The following is a 20,594-nucleotide window of genomic DNA, read 5'->3' as shown; positions in this document are numbered from 1 at the left end:
GGAGTTAAAATTCGTACTTGGCACAATGAACAAAACTCCACACAAAACAGTGCGTTGTGCTAGTATTGAGGATTAGAACATTTCTTACGGTTGTTACTTGTCATATATTAAAAAACTAGCAAGAGGTGGTTAAATGTCTAAATTACCTATAGTGGTATTTAACTGACATTTGTATGGTATTTTTTTATGATTACTAGCATATTGTACATCGCTCTATTCTATTATTTATTTACATTGACCTCTCCTATTATTTGCTGAAAATAACTTCTGTTTTTGTACTCAGGCCAAAGTCTTGTCTTATATAAAAATATTGCATTTAGTGCCATCTTCGAAGGAACTAAATTGAAGTGAGGGGGAGGAGCTTCATTTAGTCAGCCCTGTCTGAAAAAGAATTCCAAAGGAGTAGTGCAGAAGAAATGACTCTTTTCTCAGTAAGTCTCTGGTTACTTTATATGTTGGGGATACAACATGTAAAGTGTATTAAACGAATCAACTGTGGTGTTCTCTGAAAATTCTATTGAGTTAAAAAACAAAACATCCATGTTGTGGAAAGAATTCATTTTCGTGTTTGTGGTCTAGGCAGTTGCAGTTTACAATAAGATATTGTACTCATGAGCAGCCAAGTGAGGAAAAAACAGCAATTAATACAAACACAGTATAGCACACACAATACATCAACTCCATAAATACTGTACTGCAATCAATATTTACACACACAGCAACTACAAAATTACCACGTGATCATTTGAAGTGATTTGTGATTCATTTTGATCTGAGAATATCAACACTGGCCATGGAAGATGTATAACTGTGAAGTACCACATTTACACTTCCTTTCATTAAAACAAAGTGCTATGATCAAATAAACAATTAAGGAAGGACTCAATAAAACCTTAAACACATTGGCATTTCAATAAATACAAGTATTTGAGTAAACATAAATATAAATAACATGACTAAAAACAAGCAAAACACTTCACATTATATTAACAGAAATGACTTACTCATTAAATAGAAAAATGAGATGTAAACAGCTTCAAATGAATCCCTCCTTAGTGCAGTTATCCAGTTGTACACTTTCTTGTGACAGCATGGTAGAAAAGCAGCATGTTACTAAAAAAAAAGAAAAACAATCATGAGTAGTAATGCACATTGTATGACCACCCTGCATTATATTGATTGTGGGGTAATGCTGTACTCACCATAAACGAGGTTAAATAAAACAAATAAAATGAATGACTGTGCTAATAAAGGATCCCCTCACCTGGCGTTTGAAGAACAGGTGTCTGTAGAACTTGTCCAGCTCAAACATGTCAGGTTTAAGAGCTGTCCCAGTCTTGTTGCTCTCGCCTAATCTGACCATTTGCCCGTTAGCGATGGCTGCACGAAGCCTAATGTTCTTCACTATCCGAGCGGCGTTCTTTGAGTCGGGTGTCGGCCGTGAGGATACGGTGATGTAGGATGCGTCTTTCTGGCGCTCCTCATAACTCACTGGCAGAAAGGATGCAGGAGAGCGTACAATTAACAGATTCCGTGTACAAACTGGATAGAATAAAAGCGGTTCTTAAACTTTTCCAGGGTCCCTATAAATGGGAGATTTTTTTTCCAAGGACTCCCTCATAATCGTAATGCTAAATAAACATGTACCACCACGTGTACCTCCATATGTCATAGGAATGAAAAAGTTATCTATTTGAGGGGGGGAAAGTCAGAACGTTACAATAACAAATTTATATTGCTTCGATTTAAAAATTGTCATGTTATAGCATGAAGTTGTGTTTTTCTAGAAAAAAATAGTAATTATTACAAGAACAAACATGTATTTTGTTGGGATGAAAGGTCAATCTTATTAGAATAAAATCATATTTTTTCAAGATAATGTAATATGATATTGAAGCCAAAGTTTCACTAGGAAAGAGTCATATTTTAACAAGTGAAATTAAAAAGCTCTTTCAAAAAAAAAAATCTAATAAAGTATGAAGGAAAAAAAACATTAAAGGGGGAAGTCAACGCAAACATATTTTCTGCAAGAATATGTTCTATGCAAGCCCACTAGTTGAAACAGGGCATTCTGATAAATATTGCGTTTGTGGAATGAGTGTTAATCCACTCCTTTTTAGCCATCCCTGGGAGCAGCCATTTTGTCTTCTGCTGACCAATCACGGTTCAGATTCAGAAAACAGGTGAGCCGTGATTGATCTATGTGAGCAGTTGTGATGTCATTTTCAGTCAACAGAAGACAAAATGGCCGCCCCCAGAAATGGCTAAAAACGAGTTTCATTTTGCTGATTAACTTGTATTCCACAAACGCAAAATTAATCAGAATGCCGTGTTTCAACTAGTGGGCCTGCTGGGAACATATTCTTGAAAAAAATATGTTTGGGTAGACTTCCGCTTTAAAAAAAACACGCTTCCCAATCTGTTCAACATAGTTGCCCCCCCCCCCCCCCAACACACACACAAATCAGCCCAAAGATAAATTTGCAAATGCCAAAACATGAATATGCTGCAGTGCTTCCACAGATGTACTGTATGTACGGTAAGTAGCCACTTTGGCACAACATCATTTATTGCAAAGAATTTTGTGGACTCCCAAGCTACAGCACCAGGCCCCCATTTGAGAAGCCCTGATATAGATGACAGCAAAGGCTCAGTTGACTATTCTGACTTATACCTGCAGCAGCCACTGTAGTATCTGTGGTAGTAGCCAACTGCATCAGGATTGTGGGATAGGTAGGATGCAACAAGAAGAGCTTTCTGATGACTGGTTCTGCTGCTGCAACCCCCGAGGCCACCTGTGAGGAAAGATACATTTATTCACTAAATACATATCCTTTATGACAGTACTGTTCTTTAAGATAACAATTCTCAGTTTTGATTGACACACTCAGAAGAGTATTGATTGAGGACGCAGTGTTTACAGGAGTATTTAAAGTCTATTTGTAGCCGTGTGCAATTGATTTTCCTCAAAGCTTGTTCTCTTGGCAGACTCACAGTTGCCTTGGTGATATTCTTCTGTGCAGTGATTGGCTCGCTGGCCCAGAAGACAAACGCTGATAGGCCACTAGAAGTGGAGACCGCTGCCGTTTCCAAAACAAGATGGGGGCACACAAACTGTGCCGTCCAGAGAGAACGGCCATTTGCCCCATCAATCACCTGCGCCTACGTCAAGAAAGAAATGAGGTCAAAAAAACATGCAGGCCTCAACCATAAAGATACGTGATTATGTTTTAAATGCTTAAAGTGGGAAGTCAATGCAAACATTTTTTTCAAGAGTATGTTCTATGCAAGCCCACTAGTTGAAACAGGGTATTCTGATAAATATTGCGTTTGTGGAATAAGTGTTAATCCACTCCTTTTTAGCCATCTCTCGGGGGCGGCCATTTTGTCTTCTGTCGACTGAAAATGACATCACAACTGCTCAAAACGACTAATCACGGCTCAGATTCAGAAAACAGGTCAGTTGTGATTGATCTATGTGAGCAGTTGTGATGTCATTTTCAGTCGACAGAAGAGAAAATGGCCGCCCCCAGAGATGGCTAAAAACGAGTGCATTTTGCTGCTTAATTTATATTCCACAAATGCAAAATTAATCAAAATGCCGTGTTTCAACTAGTGGGCCTGCTGGGAATATATTCTTGAAAAAAATATATTTGGGTTGACTTCGGCTTTAAAAAGTGACGTTTAAAAATGTCTGCAGTAAAACCTCGCATTACCTTCATAACGCCATTTGCAGAGTGCTGGAAGAAAAGGTCGAGGATTCCGTCATCATTAAAGTGTCCTGGAGTTGGTTGGCTGTGAAAACACAAGGACATATTTAACGGAGACATCACCAGTTTCAGATTACAAATGAATTCTACACCTACCTGTGTATGGGGGCGGAATTAAAGGTCCACTGTTTGCGGACATCCCTCTGCCTGAGCACAGAGATCTTGCTGAAGCCGTAAACCAACACCCAGTCACTCTTGCTGGAGTTCAGGTTCGAGATTGTGTCCAGGTTGTTGTGGTAGGTGCCAAAACCGGCCACCAGGGGCAGCAAGAACTCCACACTCTCAGATCCTCTACAAAAAAAAACATAAACAGATTGTATTGCTTTCACCTTGGGACTGATACTGATTATTGCCATCCACCAGAATCAACAACTCCATGCATTTAATTTTGCAAAAGTAACTCATGAACTGAAATGTGTTTTTCAACATACAAGAGGCTCTTTGCTATGTCATGCTTGCTGTTATCGCTCAGGCCAACCTGAAGATGTGTATGAAGGAGGAGGAATTTGTTTTCTTCAGTCCCTCCCACCCAGGATCCTTCCGTCTTAGTGCAGGAGTCATTGGCAACTTGCTGGTTGCACGGATGTAGATATCCCGCAGTGAGATGGCCACGACATTACCTAAGAAAACAGACACATTGCTGACATCAAATAAGTTATGTTTACAACTACAGCTGCTGTCAAGCCATACGTTTGTTGCATAATTATACTTATTGGGTCTGTAATCTTGAACTTAAAGCTGAGATTTTTTTTTTGGTTTACCTAGACCAAACAGGATGTATGGCGCCCCCTGTTGCGTCACATGCAGAAGCGGACCAATCAGTTTCCCTTGTCCAGTGAGGTTGAACGACACCGACTTTCCGAGTGTTGCTCCAGTCAGCCCAGAAATTAAAGTCAGGGAGAGATCCAGCGCCTGAAAGTGAACACACACAAACGTATGTAGTGAGTGAACGTCAAACATCAGTTGATTTATGTCTAATGTGCCAATAATGCCATGTTCCCATGCCATTGCGGGCAATGTAGCGAAATATTTCATGCGTTGCCATATAACTGGAGGAATTCAGTGTGCATGCAAGAACAGTCTAGTTTTCAGTTTTTCATTTTAATATTGGAAATGACTTTATTTCCACATGTCTAACCTTCATCTGTTGTGCTGAACATTAGGGATTTTAACAGCTAGTCCTATAAAGAAGTCTATTCAAACTAATCTGTTTTTGGATAAATATTTAAGAGCTCTATGCGAAGATGTTTTAAGAGCAATCACAATGACAAATAAATGGTTGGAAAACTTTTAATTTCCTATCCCCAGCACTTCTAACTAGCATTGTGTGACTTTTTGTAACGTCATCTGTAATGGTTTAGTGGTCCAAAGTGGGAGCACATTTTCTTAGGAGGGATGTCACGATATCCAAATGTCACACGATACCATAATATCACCATATGAACCTCACGGTACGATAATTATCACGATATTGTGGAGAGGTTGGCAATATATAAAAAGATCATTATATTGTAACAAAAAACAGCTCATATAAAAAAAAAAACATCACAATATTCTATTTTTGTACATAATAATAGCATTCAAAGAAATCAAACTGCACTAATAACCTAACGACCATTGGGTGGCGTAACTGCACAAATGGAGAACAACTTGGGCTTTTAAACAGATTTGCTGCTATTAATATCGTGACATGATGACGACGATATATCGTGGCAATTTTTATATTGCAATATCACAATATTGCCAATACCGTGACATCCCATTTAAATTTATCAACATTATCCCATGTAACCTGAAATCTTTGATTGGCAGACCAAAACACAAAAATTCTCACAAAAAAATTAGGACCACCTCCACGCAGCAGCACTTGTTATGCGGCTGGTTTAAAATCTAACACATATTGTGTATATTGAGTGTGTTTGTGTTTAGAAAGGGAGTCAAGTGGGAAATGGCTGCACCTCATTAGCAGGCAGGGTGGCTACCAGCAGATCTGGGACTGAGTTTCCCTCGACATCTGGGAGTAACACCGCCTGGGATTCAATGTTCCTCAGCAGCGCAGACCATAAGTTCTTCCCTGTGAAGTAAAACGAAAACTCTGACATTAGCCAAAGTAACTTTTTCACACAAAGGATTTGGGACGCTTCAATTACAGTAAGTGAAAAAATAAGAAAATATGAAGTTCTGTGTATCTATAGTAACCCTTCTTGCAAGACTGTCTTAATCTAGGACTATGGCGTGTGTCTGGTAATTTGGGTCATCATTTGTCAACTCATATTGGAATCTCTGTTCTGGTTCATCCAAAAGGTGCTTGCATGTTCTACTATGACGTGCGTGTGAAAACAAGATTGTAGTTCTCTCACCCGTGGTTCCATTCACAGCCATGATGATTGACTTCCCAATAAGGAGACATAAAGGGAATGGCTTCGTGTTGATCTGCAGGCCACACTGGATGTATAAGACTGACTCCCACATGACTTTCCTCCACAGCAGCTGCCCACTCGCACCAGACAGGACCACGGCACTGTAAACTGGTAGCACAACAGTACAAGTCATTCGAGCAGAGGGGACGTGTGCATGTTAAGAGGTCAAATGAGGATTCACCCTACTTTTGTTTCCTTGTGTGGGATGCGTTTCATTGGTCCACTCGGTGACACTGAGCAGCACATCATCCACTGAATCACCGTCGACATCCCATAATGCCAGCGCAGGTGGCGTTACACCTAGATGGAGGAAAAGATTAATAGAGCAATTACATAATCAAATACATTTGGGGCAAATTAGAAAAAAATTGCCATGGACACATGTAACAAGATAATAAAGCACCATTTTGATTGATACATGCAGAGAGGAAGTCCTTTAACAATGCTTATTTTTGTGCTTGTAGAACTATGCTGCAGCATCATGATAGTTTATAGTATTTTAGACTAACATTTAAAAGGGAAATAAACCCCAAGAATATGTTCCCAGCAGGCCCACTAGTTGAAACAAGGCAACTATTGTGTTTGTGGAATAAGAGTTAATCCACGCGTTTTTAGCCATCTCTGGGGGCGGCCATTTTGTCACTTCTGTCGACTGAAAATGACATCACAATTGCTCAGGGCTCAGGTAACGACCAATCACGGCTGAGCTGTTTTCTGAAGCTGCGTCGTGATTAGTTGTTACCTGAGTAGTTGTGATGTCATTTTCAGTCGACGGTAGTGACAAAATGGCCGCCCCCAGAGGTGGCTATAAAAACGATTGGATTAACTCTCATTCCACAAACGCAATAGTTATCAGAATGCCTTGTTTTAACTAGTGGGCTTGCATAGAACATATTCTTGAAAAAAATATGTTTGGGTTGACTTCCTCATTAACTAGAAACTAAGTAGAAAAAAAACAAGTGAATGGTGACTTTTGGACACCTTGTATATACAAATACACTAACTATAGTTCTGTTACCTCCAGCATCCCCAAGTGCTCTCTCCCATTGTGGCCTTTTTGCCAGTGCTCCCTTCTGACAGGGAAGGAGGAAAGCACAAAGAAGCACGAGAAGCATGGCACACACTAGAGGCACCAGGAAAAAGGACGCCCGCGCGGCATTCTTCCTTCTCAGCCTCTTCTCTTCCTCATCAGTCCCGTGAATCCTCAGTCCAGATCCCCTATGCTGCTCCCTGTCCTCCCCTGACGGGCTCCAGTACTGGCCGTCTTTCACATCATCTCTGTCCTGCTGGGATTTGCTGGGGAGTCGCTCTCTCCAGTCGTCCTCATCCTCCTGCGCCGAATCCCCGGCCGCCACCAGTCGTCCGGATCGACCTCCCCGCAGCTTTGTGGAGCCGCCGCCGTGGAAGGTGTCCCGGCCCAGACCGTTGCGGGGGTAGTTGAGTACGAGGTCATCCTCTTCGCTCTCGTCCTCGCTGTCCGCTTGGGTGAGTGGGTCGTACTCCCCCAGATCCGAGCCCTTTTTCCCTGCACACACGCACACTGCACTGATTCCATCTTGGTATTTTACAGCTTATGAATGTCCTGTCGCCTTTTGAAGGCACTGTATCGTCTATACACCGACATTTATAAGCTGAGATCCAACTCTGTGGAAGGTAATACACAATATAACAACCTGAGTAGCCATTTTAGGAATGGAGATTTCGGGGCATATTTGGAATGAGTTTTTTTACGCAGGGGGAATGGATCCTCCAATTGTGCCAAACATTATTTGATTCAATGCAAAATACTACATTGTGCTCACTATACTAAAGAACATTTGGCGAGAATGTTCTGGAATGTGTCACTAGCTTGCGATCACTGTCATGAATTCCCTGCTAATTATAACCATGTTTTGTCAGTGCCCATGTCTGTCTAAATATTTGCAAAAAAAGAAAACAATTTCCATTTTGTTTAGGATCTCTATGTATTGGTTCCACCAAATTTGCTCACAGCTATTTTTGGGGTTCCATTGCCCCAATTTAGCCTCTCTTCCTCACAAAAACGCACCGTGGCATTTGTCATTATTCTGGCCTGAAGGCAAATTTTGCCACAACATACTCTTAAATATTACAGATATGTGAAATGTTAAATATTCTAAATTATCTTCACATAAATTGCAGTTCATATAATTAATATTAATTTACTGCAAATAAGTTATTCTCAACATTTTAATCACCAAATAATTAACTTAAATTGTGTTTAAACTCAGACAAAGTAACAGTAAATTAACATTATATATTTCAGTCTGTCCTGTCCTTTGCACATTGTTGAATGCATTGGTGTTCTTTTTTTTTTTTTTTTGGAGGTGTTTGTTCGTTTTTCTGTATAAAACATTGAAGAAATATATAGGTGGTCCGTTGGTAGTCCGTCATAATGTCAGTCATCCAAGGATTAAAAAAAAACTGTTAGGAAATTGGAAGGAAATAGGACAGTAACGTTAATGCTCTCTCAGGTCAATATGACAATGTGGTCTCGGGGGTAACTTTAGCTAGCAAACTGCTAGCGGGTAGCAGAGATGCTTAGACAAGAAAATTAGCGAGCACTTTCATAAATATATACATGTGTACCCCTCGTTAGTACGCTGTATGATCGTTTTAAATAACGTGCTTAAACATGCACGACGCGCCACAATGATGCTTTAGGTGACACGTCAAAATGAACGATTTGCATGTCAGATGCGACAGATTCCCTGGTGTTTTCGCCAATGATGTTGATCACATATAGCGCGAAACGTCACTACCTCATGTTTTAGTTGATATAACAGTGTTTGTATCTTACCGGGTAGTTTGAGGGCACGGGACAAGGCTGCTGCCATTTCTCTTGGAACGGATCTGCAGCGGTGATGAGCTGCTGGAAACTGGAGGAGGGTGGGGGGATCGATCCACCCCGCTGCGCTTGGATCTGTGCATGCCAAGTTGCATCATGGGAGTTGGAGTTCGGCGCCTTCATGCGTTTGAAGCCAGCCAGTTCAGTTTATAATGGACCAATGCTACACCCTGCCGCTGATATTTTATAACGTCACCCTACTAAAATAATGATGACCTAAGACATTTTTTCCCTTTTTTTTTTTTTTTTTTAAGAAAACATGAAAAACGGACCCAAAATCGGACAGATTATGTTCATTAAAATTAAATTTCAGGGTAGAAAGGAAATTGTCTATTTAACTAATTAGGATGTAGCCGAAGTAGCAGAAGTAACAAGCATCCTGGGGAGACGTTTTGGGCCCCCCCAAAAAAGTCAAACTTTTTATGTCTTGGACCATTATTTTAAGAGGTCCAAGAGCTCCCTTATTTTAATCTCCTACATCTACCAGTACATCAGGTTTAAATTCATGACGTCATTGCACATGGTCCGGTTTGTTTTTATGTTTCCATTTGACTTGTTGTCCAGCAGCAAATTGAAATGATGAAAAGCATTTTGTGTCGCCGATGTACATTATTGGTGACATTTGTAACTACTATATGAAGTCTTTTTCATTATGATACATATTTGTTTGGGAATTGTACAGCCACGTGATAGTGGTACTGGCACTGCATGAGTTCAATTCCCACTCAGTGACGGTGTGAGTGCGAGTGTTTATGGTTACTTGTCTGAATGTGCCCTGTGACATCGCCCAAAAAAGTTGTGATAGGCTGCAGCTCCCCTCTAACAGGATTAACTGTACAATATACAATTGGTGATGGGGATGTTTGCAATGTGTAAAATGTACATTGCAAATTGGACATAACCATGGCAGCGGTATTGTTTTAAGTTTGTTTTTGTAGTTTTACATGCTCAATACCGCGTTATAATGAGGTGGTTAGGTGTAGTTAGCAAGCGAAGACCATCGATCCGGAATAGAATTTGTAACCTAAGTGACGTTGAAGGTTAGTGTTTAAATCTCATCAACCACAAGCATGAGTTGATATGTGTTTTTCTTCTTTTACTGGATGGGGGCAGGGAAGATCCAGATCCTGCGAAGCATCTCGCAAAGTAGGCAAGTCACTCCAGCGGGCGGACCTTTCCCCTTTCAAAAATTCTTCTCGCAAATGTTACGAGGACACGGGCGTCACCCCGCGTCGTTATTTTCCTTACTCATCAGTTTAAGGCATACTTGATCGCTTTCGCGGGCCTATGTATATTCGTGGTGACTATATTTTCTCAGTCAGAGTTGGAACAATGGTCATCGTGCCGTGCTGCAGAAAACTGCTCTGCTTTTTTTAACGATTGATGTTGAACATAACACTTCTGAATCGAACACTGTGTTTGATAACCTCATATTTACAGTTAGTTTAGTTAATTTAAGGCGAATTCACTTATGATATGCGCAAAGGCTCATGGGAAGCAGGACCAAGCCACGATTCAAGAACAATCGATTGTAAATGCTTGTACTTATTAAACGTATTTTTTGTGAATAAATTATAACCCTATATAGTTTGTGAATATAGTAGTTGATATATAGTGGAAAATACCTACGTTTTGATACATAAACCACAGAGTTGCGTTAACGTAAAAAAAAAAAGTTTTGAACCAACAGGGCTTCCTTAACGTAGTCCACGGCGCATGTGCAGTTTAATGTAGAGTGGCAAAATGGCGGACGTGTCTTTGGATGAAGTGATACGACAACGCGGAATAAACGTTAAGGTGCCCGTTAAACGGTAACAAGACTGCTAAATTACTATACGTCTGGTTAATGGTTGGTAGTTTTAGACACTTATACGGTCGTAAAACTGTTAACAGAGGACCGAGACGTATTTGGGAGCTTGCTGACTAATCGTGAACTAGTTCGCGCTTGAACAGGGTCCCACAGCGAGCGTTTGTCGAGTTAGCATTAGCTCGATGTTAGGCCATTCGCAAGAGAATTGTGTTTTCATTTTAGTTTGGAATGCAATTCGTTTACATTTCAACCAACCATTGAAAAATGTTGGTAACTGTACCTGTTTAATCGCGTTAATTTTACAAATGATTTCATTAGCTTGACTCAGTCGCGCGCCTGTTATTTTAGCAGACTGGCTAATTTGATCAGCTACGTCGCCTTTCTAGAACTTAGCATGTGGTCTAGTCGTAACACAATTCACATTTACTAAGAGAATACAACATTGTTTTGATGTGTTTCATTAAGTTCTGTACACAGAGCTAAACAGGGAATAACGGCACTATTTTGTTTGTGTAAAGTATCTTGGTACGGCTGACTACAACAAGGTTTGATCGTTTTGATTTGACCAATCAACGTAGACATACTTGTAATACGCAGGCAATCTCAGAATTGTTGTATTTGGTATTGTTAAATATACTAACCTATTGTATTTAATTGTTTACCCAGAACCATGTTTGGACGGGGTGCAGGAGGGGTTGGCAGGACTTTTGATGCCCGTCAAAGAATTGGCATGACTGATGCCCGGCAACGACTTGGAGGAGGAGCGGGTAAGAGTAAATCGTTGCTGTCCTGTGAAAAACACTTATGTCCATTTCCATTCATTTTTTTATTTCACATGAATGGTGTTTCCACCTTACAGACATTGCATCGCAATGTGAATTTTTTTCCCCCCAAAATTGAACATAGGTGTTTTTGACAGACAGGACAGCAACGGAATGTTACAGGTGTGTTTACCTTTCAAAAGTGAGTGTTATAATGATTTGTTTATTCACCATTTATTAGAAGGTCTTGTGTCACAAAATATTTATTTCAAATTGAAAATTGAAACTATTACTAGTTTTCCCCATAGAAGTAATCTTCCTGGAATCCAACACACTCTCCAACCTTCTCTTCCACACCTTCATTTCCTCCTGGAAGGCATTTTCCATTAGCTTCTGCAGTGCCATTGTCCCAGCCATCTTGAATTCCTTCACATTTTCAAAACGGTCCCCTTGATGACTGCATTTAGGTTGGAAAAGCGGTGGGAGGAGCAAACAGAGCCAGGTTGGGTCTAGGGATGGGAATTTCGACTAATTTGCCCACGAGCGACTAGTCTATAAGGAAGAAAACTTGAATTTTAATACATATTGAATTCAAAGTTTAAAATGCAAATGTTGTGTGTATTTAGGGGCTATTTTAGCCCAAACATTCAGGACAGTTTGTTAATTTAAATTCTATTGATGTAACAACAACTGACTGAATAAAGTTGAACACTTGAAAGAGAAATTCATTTCTGATACATTTGCCAATGCAATGCATGGCATTTATTATGAATAATGTAATGAGTAATGGTACCGACTCCCATTCCAGCAGGGTCTCATTTGCAAGCACCATGTTAGGCTGGGTTCACATCGCAGGCAAATGCGACCCAGGTCGGATTTATTTGCCCATATGCGACCTGTATCAGATTTTTTTTTATGACATTCTGAACGGCTCAATTCCGATTTTTTCCAATGCGACCTGGGTCGCTTTCATATGTTGTCCTAGATCGGATACGTATCCGTTCGCAGTCTGAACGGCCAGGTCGCATATACTGTATACGACATTGACAAGCCCAAGATGCGCTCCGCGCAGGTGGAGGGAAAGTGCTGGCAGCAGGGGGATCGAACCTGCAAAGTTGTTTTGAGTAACACTGTTGACTTTATATTTTATTTTAATTTAAACCCACTTGAAACGTGAAGCATAAAGTGGACATTTATGGCGATCGTAGTAATTCAGCCACGGCTCAGATAGATTGATTTTTTTACGCACGGTTATGACGTGACGTCATCGTTAGTGATGTCTCCATGAAATGAGATAATAAAGCCTCGCCTCATAATTTCCCCCAAATACTGTCTTTATTTCTACCTGCTACCTAATCGCTTGAATGCCCCGACACGCTGGACCACATTTACTTCCGCAAACACAACGTCTGGTGCGACGTCGTCTCTTCTTCTGTGCAGGCGGGCTACTTTGACGACGCATGTGTACATTCAGCAGACAAGACAGAGGTCGCATTTTTAATGTAATATGAACGCTTACACCAAAAATTTGGATTTTTTTTTTAGGGGGGGGGGCAATTCTCTCTCTTGGTGCTCAGCATGTTTACTGAGGCTGAGGCAGAGACGTGTGGAACAAGATGCGTGATACTTAATGCCGCGTTTAACTGACTAGTAAAATACAAAACGTTTAATAAATCGGAAACGGTTAAACGACTAGTCGGGCACATCCCTAGTTGGGTCATTAGGAAGATTGCTTCAGCACATCAAAATTATTTGGAGCAAGGAACTGTTGGATGCTCAGAGCATTGTGAGCCGGCGTGTTGTCATGGTGAAGCAGGCAGGAGGTGTCATAACACAACTCTCGCCTCTTCTACACGCAGAAAACAATTCAGGATTGCTTGGTGGACGTGCTGGCTGATCATCTGGCCCACATTGAAAGTGGAAATTTGTAGTTTAGAAAAATTTGTAGTTTAGAAAAAAAAATCATAAAATTAAAGTAAAGAGAAGTTAATATGATTCCTCCAAAAATAAATGGTTTACTCCCTCCTTTTTTTAAGTATTGAGAATCGTTAGGAACCAGAATCGAATCGGAGTATCAGAACCGGAATCATCCGAAATTAAACAATGCCCAACCCTAGTCCTGTACGTCTTTGTGCGAGTCCCGTCCGGCATATATTGACATCACAGCCCGTGTTTTGCCCGTCTTTTGTCAGGGTTTCCAGTGAAAGATGCCAGAGAAAAGCTGCTTCAGAAAGATGCTCGCTTTAAAATCCGTGGCAGGGGTGGAGCAGCAGCAGGAGGAGGAGTCCAGGATGCTCGCCAGATGATCAACTCGCGTAAACAGCAGCAGAATGTGTTCACTGTGCCTATACAGACCATCCAAAAGACAGCAGCGGCACACCAACTGCAGAGCCACACACTCGTTCCACAGATAAAGATCCAAGCTAACAACAACTTTGCAGGTGTGAACACCAGGCTGTTCGCCCCAAACATGCAAGGACTGAGTGGGAGGGATGGCACGATCGGCCATCTTAACAAGGGAATGACAGACGCTCGTGATAGGCTGAGCCTTAAGAGGAGCATGAGTAGTGGGCTGCAAAGCCAGGCATCTACTCTGTTGCCTCTAAAAATAACCAAGACCATCCAGGTGAGGAGGAAAGGCTTTGTGTATATTGCACTGCACGTGTTCTACTCCAAATTTTTACCAGCAAACTTAAACTAATTGTTTCTCATTTTACAGCAACGCCCAGTTGGGGTTCTTGGTGGGATGCGTCTTCACTCACAGGTATATATAAAAAATAATTATCTTTGTATGTTTAAGCATGACATTTTCAGTTTCCATTAAAGTCCCTTTTTATCACTGTAGAGTAAAAAAAATAATTTGTCTCCCACAGCCTGTTTCGAATGATCATGATGGCCCTCCAAGTAAACAAATCAAAATTACTACTTCTAACAATTTGCTACAGTCGCGGGTAAGACTTTATATAACATCGAAACAGGCATGTTTTCTTACTACATCGCACACATATTTCAACTTTTCCCTTTTGATCATTTAACAGGATGGTCCAGTAGGCTCCCCATTTTCCATGTCAGCCCCAATAACCAAAGTGGTTAAAAATGATGCTTACTCAGCTCCTCGTCCTCCTGTCCCCGTTGCCCCCACCCGGCCCACCACTAGCACAGCAGCCCCTCGGCCTCCCGCTGCAGCCTTGAAGCCGGTTTCTAGGACTCTGCATCACAGCTCGGCTCAACACAGCTCGGCGCCTCCTCCCCCTCAGGTAAACAAACAGCCTCGGTTTACATGACGACTAAGAAAATATGGAAATGTGCTTTCTCTGCCCCCATTAAAAAGTTTGATTTATCGATGACCAGCAAAACATGACAAGTATAATATTGTCGCTATCCTGTGAAAAACGCTTATGTCCAATTTTTGAATTTATTTTCATTTTTTAAATTTTCACGTTAATGTGATGTCTGTAACGCGGAAACACCATTAATGTAAAAATAAGAACAATTTAAAAAACTGACAAATGTGTTTTTCACAGGACAGTGACGATATGCATGCTAAGACAGTAGCTGTGGTTACACAGTTTCACAAACTTGTCACCCGTCCAAGTGTAGGTTTTAACATGTGCAATCTCAAAAGTTGCATGCATTTTAACTGGCAGCAGTAGCATTGATTTTAACGGTGTAAGTTTTAACCAACTTGAAGACACTTTGACCTTCCTATTTTTATCAAAAACAAAAGTATATCAAATTGCTCCAAAGCAGATTTTGGCTGCAAGACTTGGTGACACAAAAATGGAAGGACTTTTGTAAACAAAGAGAAATTATATTCTATCTTCATACATCATTCCAAAGACCCAAGTACACAAGTACAATCGTGTTAAACCAGTTGTCAAGCCTGACTTGTGTGATGTTTAAGTTGTCTTCTACGGGTTTAATTGGTGTGCGATCATCGTGGAACCTGGCACATGTGTTTAAAACTCTTGTCACATTTGTGACCTATTTTCATTGCATCTTCTGTTTTCGTTTTTAGCCTGTTTTCAGCCCTTTGGAAGGAACAAAAATAACAGTGAATAACTTGCATCCCCGTGTCACTGAGGAAGACATAGTGGTGAGTAAATCATTGAGGTTAACACCAAGCTTGTATTTACTGTACGTACTGACACCAAAAAAAAGCCGCCGTCAATATTAAGGAAAATAATGACTGACGGCTGCTGGAGTAGTGTGGACGATACCCTCCCTGATTTCAGTCCATTACAAAAGTCATCCCGGGCCAACTTTATTTCCGTATCATCACTGTCTGGTGTTCACGGGAGTGGATGCTTTTTGGCTATCTGCGCATGCGTGTGGTTTCATTGCGTGGCCCAACAATCATATCAGATATGCGTCACTTGAAATGCACATAAAACCGGCTATGGGCCTGAAATCAGAATTAGGAACATGGACATACATTGTAAACCCCGTCTAAGCCGCGTGTTTAATATTCCGTGAGTGTTCGAAACACTGTTCTACCTGCGGTGACTCATTGTGTACTTTGGCCCGTCACATGAATCGCTTCGCAGGAGCTGTTCTGCGTATGTGGTGCCTTGAAGCGAGCACGCCTGGTCAAGGTGGGCGTAGCTGAAGTGGTGTTTGTTCGCAAAGAGGATGCTGTGAGCGCATATAGGAAGTACAACAACCGCTGCCTGGATGGTGAGTGTGCATAGCAGACAAGCCCATCAAATTGACGCTTGAATATTTTCTTGCATTTTAATGAATGCAACATGAGGATATTTATCTGCTCATTCCGGGATCGTGGTATACATGTGCATATACGTAAGGAAAGCAACCATTTACATTGATGTCGTTTTTGTCCTCCTTGTTCACACACAGGTCAGCCCATGAAGTGCAACATTCACATTCAGGGAAATGTCATCACTTCTGATCAGCCCATTCTCTTGTAAGTGAGCCTAATGAGCTTTATTCTTGAATTTGCATCCATTGTTTACGCTGTAAGCTTTGACCATGTATGATGATTACCATTTCGTCCTTCCTGACTTGGGCTGGACTATTTTGGTTACTTTTCACGTACAATATTTTTTAACAAACATAAGAAATGAATTAATATGCATAACAAAAAAAATCCAATTTGTTATACATAAATGTTCTGGACTAACTTTTGCAGAAAAATAAAGACAAATGAACCACAAATTAATTTGAAAGACAGTTCATTTATCTACTTCAATTGGAGTTATCTTACTAAACACACTGACTTGCAGTCTTTACATTCACTACAACTTCACAAGGTTCTTCCCAAGGAGTTTGGCGTAAACATAATTCAGATTACAACAATAATGCAACAGATCTCTGTCTTTATTACTTCAACTTTTCATGTTTTGAAACAATGCTATGTAAACATATGGACTGCACTTCTTAAGCACTAAACTTACCGAGACACTGTATGAATAAATAAGACAAATATAGATGTATAAAAAAATAAAAAATAAGACAGATAGAATAGGCTCCATCAACCCTGCGACCCTCGATAGGATAAGCGGTTTGGATAAGATGGATGAACCAAAAATGAAACAAATTCTGATTTAAGTATACTGCGGCTGTTTCGGTTGAGCAGTGGTAAGGGATACTTCAAAGTCCACACAGTGTCACCAGAGCTTTGTGTTTGCTGGCCTTTTTCGATTCAACTTTAGACTGTCTCGCTGGAGCCGCCTTTCATTTCAGCCTGATATTGTCTTTGGCGGCGGCATGTGCTTTCTGTGCTCGCCTCGGTCAAGCTCATGATCGCCTATCGGAGACGTATTTGGCCACTGGTGGCGTTTGCAGCTCAATGTGGACTTTTCCACTGAGCAGACTGGATCACAAGTGGCGTTTTCTTGCTCGACCCGATGCACCATATCCTTAGACTTGGTGGAGAAGTCGCAGGAAACATCTAAGACATGCAGGATAGCGGCCCTCGAGGACCTGATTTGGACACCCCCGCTCCAAGGAGTACACTGTGGAAGTTCAGGCGTGCAGGTTGAACGCAAAAGCGTTTTTTTTTTTAGCCATGGCTTCCCTGATCTTGTCTCCTAATGTGGGTATACGGCCTAGTACCAGGTGCTGGTTGCTGGAGGCTTCTGATACAGACGCTTCTTACCCTGGTCCTGGTTGTCACATCTCTTCAGACAGTTGCTTTGATTCAAGGCAACTTCGCCATGGTTGGTTCATTCTTCCTCAACGGGGACGTGTAGGAGGATGTCGAGGTGATTACTATTATCCATGGGAGCTTTTTGGTGCTGCAGCAATTGAGGCTGTGCGGGGCACTGCCCAGGTCATGCACATGATGCAACAGTTAGCATGCCGTCCCCGACTTGCCCCTCCAGAAGGTTTTCCTGCTTCCTTCCTAACCTACTAAGCTTCACCGAGCACGTTGACAACTATAACAACTGTAAGGACACCTAACCACATCCAGACTCAAAATTCGCACAACCATCAGTCATTGCAGCCAGGTCACCAAATTATAATTATTTTATTCAGAGTATCACATTCCTTTACATCATCAATAGACACATTTCAGTATGACACCCCCTGGCAGACAGTGCTGCTTTTGTTTGTGTCTTGGGCTAAGTTCACACCGCAGGCAAATGATGCGACCGAGATCTGATTTTTTTTGCCCACATGTGACCTGTGTCTGATTTTTTTTTTTTATGACAGTCTGAACGACTCAATTCCGATTTTTTTTCAAATGCGACCTGGGTCGCTTTCGTATGTGGACCTAGATCGGATACGTATCTGATCTTTTCCAATGCGTTCGCGGTCTAAACGGCCAGGTCGCACCTATCCGACATTGACGTCATCCAGAGCCCAAAATGCCCTTCGCGCAGGCAGAGGGAAACTGCTGGCAGCAGAGGATCGAATGTGCAAAGTTATTTTGAGTAACACTATTGACTTTATATTTTACTTTAATTTATTCCCACTTGAAACATGAAGCTTAAAGTGGACATTTATGGCGATTGTAGTAATTCAGCCACGGCTCAGATATTCATTTTTTACGCACGGTTATGACGTGACGTCATTGTTAGTGATTTCTCCATGAAATGAGATATTAAAGCCTCGCCTTGTGATTTTCCCCAAATACTGTATTTATTTCTACCTGCTACCTAATGCTTGACTGTATAAATGCCCCGGCATGCTGGACCACATTTACTTCCACAAATACAACGTTGGGACTCGAGAGTGACGTTGTCTCTTCTTCAGCACATTCGCGTTATTTTGGAGGCGCATGTGTTCATACAGCAGACAAGACCCAGGTCGCATTTATAATGTAATATGAACGTTTTACACAAAAAATCGGATTTTTTGAAAAAAAATTGAGCATTAAGACCTGCGGTGTGAACCTAGCCTTGGGTTTCAACAGATATGAATGATCCTCAGGATATAAATGCCATCCCTCATTTTAACAATCTCTGGAGACTTTGCTATCTGTCAGTTTTTAGATTTTTGCATCATCTGTAATGTGTCTTCTGAAATCCTTCAATTTCAGAACATGGATTGAGCCGGTGGGATACAGATTTAAAGAACCGATTCATGTTTTTCCATCAAAGCAAACTGCAGAAGTGAAAGATCTCATATCTCATTTTTACAGGCATTAATAACGATGTCAAGTTGTATTTACCAAAGTGGCTCTATAGTAAGCGACTATGATTGTAGGAGGAGCCCTGGAACAAAAATAGTCTTTGATTTTTAGACTTTGTCATAGCAAAACCCCAACTTAGTTGGACATTGTGGTTAAAGCTTGAATCTGTACAATTCCTTAACAGTACTTTCAATGTATTCTTTAATTGGTCCTCTTTTAATATGTCAAGCGGGGAGGGGGTTTTGACTGGCGAGGTCATTCAATACCACTGTTGCTGCATAGGTAAGAAAGTGAGGAAAAGTGACATGAAATGATCTGCCTCGTTCTTCCAGGCGGCTCAGCGACACCCCGGGTGCAGGCAGTGTGGCCAAGAAAGATGGCCTTCCTCCCTCTTTGTCACGTTCTGCAAGCCAGCGAACTTCCCAGCCAACCCCGGAGGTGGACCCCCAGACGATCCTGAAAGCTCTCTTTAAGTCCACCGCGCAGTCCTCCTCAACCACCGAGCCCCCCAGCTCACAGGCCACCGCCTTCCGCATCAAAATATAGGTCGTCGCTTCATACCTGTTCAACATATTGATGCTTCCTCAGTGATTTTCATCTGGACAGCAGCCACACCACACTTACAAAAGTGATGTTACACATTCAGCATTCATAACTACTCGTTTATATGCAGCATCCTGTTTTTGATTGGCCTGCGATGTGTCCCATGTTCTCTCAAAATGGACCAGTTGAAACAAACAAATACGTTTTTTCCAAAGCCAATCAATTTGGTTGAGTGTTTCTAATACTATGAATTAGCGCCAATGTTTAATCCACCCATAGTTTTGTTCATTTATGATGTCTATAATACTATTGTTTTTGAGCTGTGTCTGTGTGCTCAGTTTATAGAGGTACAACAGAACATAGACAATAGTCCAACCTATTTTATTACATAAGATGGATAGGTTGCCTTCCTTACTCTATACCTGATAAGAAGTCTTTTAAACAGTTAAATAAAATTGTCAAAAAATGGTCCAAGAAAAGTCCAAAGCTTTATTTGTATGTAAACCAGTTTCACCCAATCATTTTTTTGTTTTTTGGGATTGTGACATTCATCATTTTGATATATGATTGACTGGCTTTAATTTTTTGTTCCCTCTAGTATGTGGTAATGTTATGTTTTATACTGTAAATGACTTTCTTTTGATTTTGATTTGTCTGTTAGAAAAACACTACAGGTCAGATCTTGCCCTTAAAATGTCATTAAAAAAAGTAGCTTTGTAGAGCTTGTCAGAGACTTGTTTTTTTCTCTTTTCCTGAGAAATTATTTCCCTATGTTAGCTGGTCTCATGAGATTATGTCACTTGTATTTCATTTGTGTGAGGAAAATG

General features: G+C 41.0%; 2 protein-coding genes and 1 non-coding gene across 3 annotated transcripts; 1 reads left to right on the top strand and 2 right to left on the bottom strand.

The window, feature by feature from the left end:
• Positions 1-541: 541 nt before the first annotated feature.
• On the bottom strand, positions 542-9,135 carry fam234b (family with sequence similarity 234 member B). The gene is made up of 13 exons (XM_086055971.1): positions 9,009-9,135; positions 7,209-7,715; positions 6,377-6,490; positions 6,131-6,298; positions 5,729-5,844; positions 4,532-4,682; positions 4,249-4,390; positions 3,867-4,061; positions 3,717-3,795; positions 2,995-3,162; positions 2,675-2,795; positions 1,265-1,491; positions 542-1,113 (listed from the first exon to the last, which is right to left on the bottom strand). Exons 1-13 carry the CDS (start codon positions 9,043-9,045, stop codon positions 1,111-1,113), a joined length of 2,028 nt encoding a protein of 675 aa, XP_085912097.1. The 5' UTR covers positions 9,046-9,135; the 3' UTR covers positions 542-1,110.
• Positions 9,073-20,486, top strand: poldip3 (polymerase (DNA-directed), delta interacting protein 3). The gene is given in 13 exon segments (XM_086055981.1): positions 9,073-9,099; positions 9,102-9,192; positions 10,381-10,391; positions 10,791-10,867; positions 11,533-11,633; positions 13,820-14,253; positions 14,347-14,391; positions 14,501-14,578; positions 14,666-14,884; positions 15,646-15,723; positions 16,175-16,304; positions 16,485-16,551; positions 19,557-20,486. Coding segments are annotated over 13 exon segments (1,572 nt in total). The 3' UTR covers positions 19,771-20,486.
• On the bottom strand, positions 10,168-10,321 carry LOC147134936 (U12 minor spliceosomal RNA). The gene has a single exon (XR_015090273.1). It is a non-coding gene; the product is annotated as a U12 minor spliceosomal RNA (small nuclear RNA).
• Positions 20,487-20,594: the final 108 nt, after the last annotated feature.

Source organism: Filicampus tigris, chromosome 16 (genome assembly GCF_054856515.1).
Source record: "Filicampus tigris isolate MCC_2025a chromosome 16, RoL_Ftig_1.0, whole genome shotgun sequence".
NCBI classification, from domain to species: domain Eukaryota; kingdom Metazoa; phylum Chordata; class Actinopteri; order Syngnathiformes; family Syngnathidae; genus Filicampus; species Filicampus tigris.
The sequence above is the reverse complement of the archived record's forward strand: the minus strand, read 5'-3'. Positions and strand labels throughout refer to the sequence as shown.

Excerpts from the sequence above, each read along its gene's own strand:
- fam234b (XM_086055971.1), bottom strand. The coding sequence starts at position 9,045 with ATGGCAGCAGCCTTGTCCCGTGCCCTCAAACTACCCG. Across the intron at positions 5,845-6,130 it reads GGCTGTGAATGGAACCACGG|GGAAGAACTTATGGTCTGCG; the intron begins GTGAGAGAACTA and ends TTTACTTCACAG. Across the intron at positions 2,796-2,994 it reads AGAATATCACCAAGGCAACT|GTGGCCTCGGGGGTTGCAGC; the intron begins GTGAGTCTGCCA and ends CTTTCCTCACAG.